The sequence below is a fragment of the Electrona antarctica genome (genome assembly GCF_951216825.1).
Source record: "Electrona antarctica genome assembly, chromosome: 2".
Classification (NCBI taxonomy): Eukaryota; Metazoa; Chordata; class Actinopteri; order Myctophiformes; family Myctophidae; genus Electrona; species Electrona antarctica.
This window is the reverse complement of record NC_136807.1, coordinates 51,616,692-51,623,324: the sequence shown is the minus strand read 5'-3', so window position 1 is coordinate 51,623,324 and position 6,633 is coordinate 51,616,692. Positions and strand designations below refer to the sequence as shown.

At 44.5% G+C, this 6,633-nt stretch overlaps 1 protein-coding gene across 1 annotated transcript; it reads right to left on the bottom strand.

Moving 5' to 3' along the window:
- Positions 1–944: 944 nt before the first annotated feature.
- Positions 945–6,544, bottom strand: LOC306940550 (uncharacterized protein). Its single transcript, XM_079525647.1, has 3 exons — positions 6,101–6,544; positions 2,370–2,867; positions 945–1,996 (listed from the first exon to the last, which is right to left on the bottom strand). Exons 1-3 carry the CDS (start codon positions 6,402–6,404, stop codon positions 1,488–1,490), a joined length of 1,311 nt encoding a protein of 436 aa, XP_079381773.1. The 5' UTR covers positions 6,405–6,544; the 3' UTR covers positions 945–1,487.
- Between the last annotated feature and the right edge of the window lie 89 nt (positions 6,545–6,633).

Below are 6,633 nucleotides of genomic sequence, written 5' to 3'. Positions count from 1 at the left end.
ACGAGCCAAGCGTCAACAACAAAAAAACACAGACGCTGCACGACGCGTAACACCAGCGCATTTCTCAACACCGCCCGTCTCCTGTTGAATCTGCTATACGCGCAGCACCGCAGTACGCGCTGATCTTGATCTTGATCTTGGACTACACGTGGCTCTTGGGCTTTGCTTGGCATAGTTTCCAAAGTAAAACAAAATAATAATAATGCTAAAGTAGAATCCATAGCAAACTAATATCAACACGACACTGGAGCACAGAACTGACTGACACAGTGAATAGCAGGCAGGCTGACAGTGAAGTAGTATAACGGCAAAGAGCCAAAAGAGGCAATGCAATGCAGTGAGTCTGGATTTATTGGAGATAATGTCGCAGAGTTGATGGTCAGTGTCCGTGCGCGCCAGCCATCAAGCACACCGCCATCTGGAGGATCAAAGTGTGTTATGCAAGTGTACCCGGGTGCGCTGTTGAATATCGGGCAATGTGAATCATGGCCATCGGGGACCAGGCAACCGTATTCGGAAACGGTTCCAATGAAACGGATTCAGTCCCTCTCAGTGTGAATTGCCTATTAATGTCAACTCCATAGACACATACAAAACACCTGGGGGTCTATTAAAGTGATATTAACTCAAGACACATACAAAACACATGGGGGTCTATTAGAGTAATATAAACTACATAGACACATACAAAACACCTGGGGGGTCTATTCGAGTAATGTTTACTCCATTGATTGATTAACAGATTGGAGAATTACAGTACATTTCAAGCACAACTCAATACAAAACTGTTAGCTGTGGACGACACCATTCTCAGGCATTCAAATGCTTTTGTTTTCACCTTGCCAGGTAGGTAAAAGATGCATACAGTACTGTGCTCTGCTTACTTGTTCACAATGAAACCACCACCAGCCAAAACCAAGCAGCAGTGGTTGTGTCGGCGGTGTGAGAGCACACAGACGAAACCATCAAGCTTCCTGGAAAGAGACTTTCCCATGATGGGCGATGTACGACTCTACTAAAGACAAAGTGTTTTGTACCCTTTGCTCTCAAGCTGAACAAATGGGCGCTCCACTCCCATCCACCTCAGGACGCGACCAACAGACATCGAGAGCGTTTACACGTGAAGGATATTCCAACTGGAAAAAGGCTATTGAGCACTTAGGATTCCACGGAAAATGTGATTTGCACCGAGCCACCGCTCAAGCCGTTGCTAACGTAAAGGCAGGGGTAAATGTCGTGGTGGCATTGTCTGTTGGTAAAGAGAAGCAGATGGAAGAAGATGGAAACAACATGCTGAAACAATTTAATTCTTTACTATTGATCATTGAAAATGTTGAAACAATTTAATTCTTTACTGTTGATCATTGCATGCTGAAATGTTTAAAGAAGTTGCTGAAACAAGTCACGAGTGAATCATGTGTTCTGAAATCGTACCGCTGTGTTTATTACCAAACTGTACATAAAAGTACCCCCCCCCCCCATCCAGCTCACTGTTGTGCTATCAAACTTGTGCTACAAACTTCACAAGTAAGTGGCCATTCCGCGTTGCTACAAACTTTACAAGTAAATGGCCATATCGTTTCATACTCATGAAGCCGCATGTGACTTTTTAAATTTCCCTTTAGATAAAACATTTTTCCACAGACTGCACAACTAAAATCTTTCTTCCCTGTGTGAATAATCATGTGCTTCTTCATGTTTCCCTTCTGATTAAACGTTTTACAGCACACTGTACAACTAAAACTTTTCTTCCCAGTGTGCATGGAATGAGTTTCTTTCAATGGTTTCAGTCCCTTGTGTGACTTCAGTGTGTTTGAAAATGACTGATATACACCGGGCTGCCACTCATCACTGTCTTCAACCTCTTCTGGTCTCTGAAGTAGCTCCTCCTGCTCATATTTAATGTGTGGAGGCTCTGGTTCCTCCTGGACCAGCCTGGAGCTCTTCTCCTTTTCAGCGGAAACCTCCTTTTTACACACAGGGAGGTGCAGGACGTCTAGGGAAGAACACACAATGAAAGCAACCATAACACATTTTAAATGTACCTTTTTATTTATTTTTTCATTAACACATTCACTGCTATTGACATAGATCTACATCATAGCCAATTCAGTGGTTGAGAATGAGCGCCGATGCCGTAGTATTATACATCCCCTCTCTCCCACGTGTGCACATGACACATGGAAATCTGGCAATGCTTTATCTGAATGGTTCTTTTTTTTAGGATACAACCTCATACAACCACATTTGAACGACTACTATGACGAAAATGAATAGTGTATAAACAGACTGTGAAAATTAAATTAACTAACTATAACAGTAAGGCTGTTAAAAACTGAAACAAGTTGTGTTCCAGTGTCAGTATTTACCAGTATGTCCAGAGATGCCGCTGTTGGTATGGTCTTCCTGGTTCACCTCCAGTTTAATGGTGTTAGGTACAGAGGTTTGGGTGGTGTAAACTTCCTGTTTAATGTTGTTAGGTACAGAGGTTTGGGTGGTGTAAACTTTCTGTTTAATGTTGTTAGGTACAGAGATCTGGGTGGTGTAAACTTTCTGTTTAATGTTGTTAGGTACAGAGGTTTGGGTGGTGTAAACCTCCTGTTTAATGTTGTTAGGTACAGAGGTCTGGGTGGTGTAAACTTCCTGTTTAATGTTGTTAGGTACAGAGGTTTGGGTGGTGTAAACCTCCTGTTTAATGTTGTTAGGTACAGCGGTTTGGGTGGTGTAAACCTCCTGTTTAATGGTGCTAGTAGTAGGTACAGAGGTCTGGGTGGATGTTGACGTGGAACTTTGCCGTTTGACCGTGGTCTCTCCATCTCCGTTCGATGAGACATCATCCAAAACACGTTTCACTGTTTGTCTCATTTCTGGGAGAAAAAAAAAATCAATCAGTCAAAATATGTTAGGAGGATACACGCCAGACTGTCACCCAGGCGGAGACATATTCATTAGTAAGTGTTTTGACCACCCCGGCGGAGACATATTCATTAGTAAGTGTTTTGACCACCCCGGCGGAGACATATTCATTAGTAAGTGTTTTGACCACCCCGGCGGAGACATATTCATTAGTAAGTGTTTTGACCACCCAGGCGGAGACATATTCATTAGTAAGTGTTTTGACCACCCAGGCGGAGACATATTCATTAGTAAGTGTTTTGACCACCCCGGCGGAGACATATTCATTAGTAAGTGTTTTGACCACCCCGGCGGAGACATATTCATTAGTAAGTGTTTTGACCACCCCGGCGGAGACATATTCATTAGTAAGTGTTTTGACCACCCCGGCGGAGACATATTCATTAGTAAGTGTTTTGACCACCCAGGCGGAGACATATTCATTAGTAAGTGTTTTGACCACCCCGGCGGAGACATATTCATTAGTAAGTGTTTTGACCACCCCGGCGGAGACATATTCATTAGTAAGTGTTTTGACCACCCCGGCGGAGACATATTCATTAGTAAGTGTTTTGACCACCCCGGCGGAGACATATTCATTAGTAAGTGTTTTGACCACCCCGGCGGAGACATATTCATTAGTAAGTGTTTTGACCACCCCGGCGGAGACATATTCATTAGTAAGTGTTTTGACCACCCAGGCGGAGACATATTCATTAGTAAGTGTTTTGACCACCCAGGCGGAGACATATTCATTAGTAAGTGTTTTGACCACCCCGGCGGAGACATATTCATTAGTAAGTGTTTTGACCACCCCGGCGGAGACATATTCATTAGTAAGTGTTTTGACCACCCCGGCGGAGACATATTCATTAGTAAGTGTTTTGACCACCCCTCTAGACCAGAAGTCACGCTGGCTGGACCAGGCTAGTCTCCCATTGGCTTAGAAGCCAGCCAATCATGCAAATATCTCCATTAGACCACGTGACGACTAGACTACAAAGTCCGATCATTGATCAGCTCTGCAAGCTGATAAGAATCCACAGCAGAGAGAGAGAGAGAAAGACAGAGAGCGGATGAAAACTAAACTGGATAGACCACCACTGCAATAGTAAATGATCATCCTACATCTCAAAGTCTACTACCATTTCTGTTGTCCTCTCAAATTGACCAGTCAAACTAAAATCCACGATTTTAGACACTTTGCTCCAACCTCCAGGGATTGGATGGCTCGTTGAGCACTAATTAACTGCAGCTGTAAACGCTTGGCTTGTGTATGTTGTTTTCTGTAGCCTCCTAGACATCAAGTGGGACGGCGGTGGGCGGTGGCTCAGGGGTAGTTACCGGATGGGAACCGCAAGGTTGCCAGTTCGAACCCGGGCTCCCCCGGTGTTAGTGTCGGAGACTCGAAGACTCTGAAACCCTAATTGCTCCCGATGTGCAGGTTGGTGCCTTGCATGGTTTCCTCCGCCATCGGTGTGAGTGAATGTAATGCACAATCTATGTAAAGCGCCTTGGATAAACGCGATATTAGTCCGGCAGCCGACAGGCTTCTTTTGTTTAAATAAAGTGGGACATTTTGTATGGTCTTTTTTATTGGCCTAAAATATTGTCTACATACATTCATGAATCCACTTGCTGACTGGCTGTCGGTATTGGGCAATTTCTTTTATAGGGGTTTCTTGTGACCCTACCGTTAACATCCTATGGCAGGCAAAATTAACCTGACTCCGCCAGATGGGGCAGCAGAGAGTACACTGGGTTCCCCCCTCCTGCTCCCATCTGGGAACTCTCAGGCAGACTTGATGCCCGGCCACAAAACGGCCTGGCCAATCAGCAGCAGCTAGAGGCGGGAACAAGGCAGCACTGTGTATGCCTTGATCCCGCCTCTAGCTGGGTACTGGGGCTGCCCCATCTGGCGGAGTCAGGTTAAGGCAAAATTGTCAAAAATGTCAAACTTCCCTTATGCTTTAAATGTATAGTGATTTCACTTAATTCAAATATCACTTCTTTTTTTGTTTTGTTGTTATAATCCTCCCTACTATAGAGTGTGCTGACCATATAATGAGTCCCCAGTTAACCCCTGGGGTCAAAAAACCTTAGGTTTTGTTGTGGTGGCCCAGCCTTCATCCAATCAGGATAGAGAGGGGCCTTCCGCCAATCATGATCGAGCGGGGGCGGGCCTTGGTGTGCGTGCTGTTGGCCTGTTGCGTGTCCCGCCACTGTAGTGCGTGCATGTGCACATCTTGTTACCGGGGCAGACCCTTAGAGTATATGAATAGAGACGGCACCCGGAGGAAACCCAGAGGCGAAATGGACATAGTGGCCGAATTTGGTATTGCAGCGCTGGGCCAAACTCATGAACGCGCTGGTCCGTTGACTATCATTGCGCACGTTCATGATGACACGTGAATGCTGTTTCATACGTGAACGCATGCAATGATAGTCAACGCAAGTGGATGGGAGGAGAACTCCGGTGCCGTCTCTATTGATATACTCTAAGCCTTAGAGTATATGAAAGGACAGACCGGGTTTTTTTCCAAATCACCCAAATCACTGAATGCTCCTTTAAGTAGCATGTGACGTGTCAAACAAGGGGGTTTTCATGATTCTGAATCCATTCCAAGCATTCGTTTTGCACAAAATACACTCCTTGGGCTAAAAACAGCCATAGCCACTTGCCCAAAATGTGCTGACCGCATCATATTTGTGCTGATATCATCACATTTGTAATGGAATGGATTCAGAATCATGAAAAGCCCCTAGTTTGACATGTCACAATATTTGTCACATGCTACTAAAATCATAACGGAAGTTTGACATTTTTGCCTGCCATAGGATGTTAATGGTAGGGTCACAAGAAACCCCTATAAAAAATTGCCCAATAGTGACAGCAGGTCAGCAAGTGGATTCATGAATGTATAGACAATATTTTAGGCCAATAAAAAAAAGACTATACCAAATTTCCCACCCGTCCAGGTCGACTGCCGGACTATATATAAATGCACCATTTACCAAGTAATTCCCTGTAGAGCAAGACAGGGGGTCCTCAGAGTAACTACATGGAGGGTTCCACATTTTTGCGTGATAGGACCTATCCTATGAAGTCGTCCTATAATTTAAGGAGAACTCCTAATATAACGCTAAGGACCAGAGCTAAATCTAGGTCTAGTATTATATGACATGAAGCATATGAACCACCAACCTGCTCTGTGTAGTCTGATGTGTGGCTGTAGCATCACGTCCAGCAGTTTGTTCTGTAACTTCTGTTTCTCCAGCAGAGTTTCTAGTGCCTCCATCTCTCTCTGGAAGAGGTTGAACATGAAATCTCTCAGCTTGCCGAGGCGCACGAACACAATCATTCTGACGTTATGCGTGACACTACAAACATCATCGCCAAGCGGTTTGTCCAAAACGCACAATATTTCCTCTCCCACCGACGTCATGTGTTCATTTATCTTCAGCCGTACAGACTCCATTTGACTCCTTTTACCTCCTGTAGGAGACATTTTCACCAACAGAATTGTAATATACTAATATGTGTTATATACTTAAATCATGTATAAAGCTCGCTCTTTGTACTCCCTACGTTGAGGATTGCAACTCCACTATGCTGAAAACCTTTCAGTGAAAAGGCGCTTGAAAATATAAACATAAACAACACGCATTTACTTCCGGGTTAACGACGCGGCATGAGCAGCAAAGGATCCGGTTCAGGCACTGTTGCCTTTCGCCACC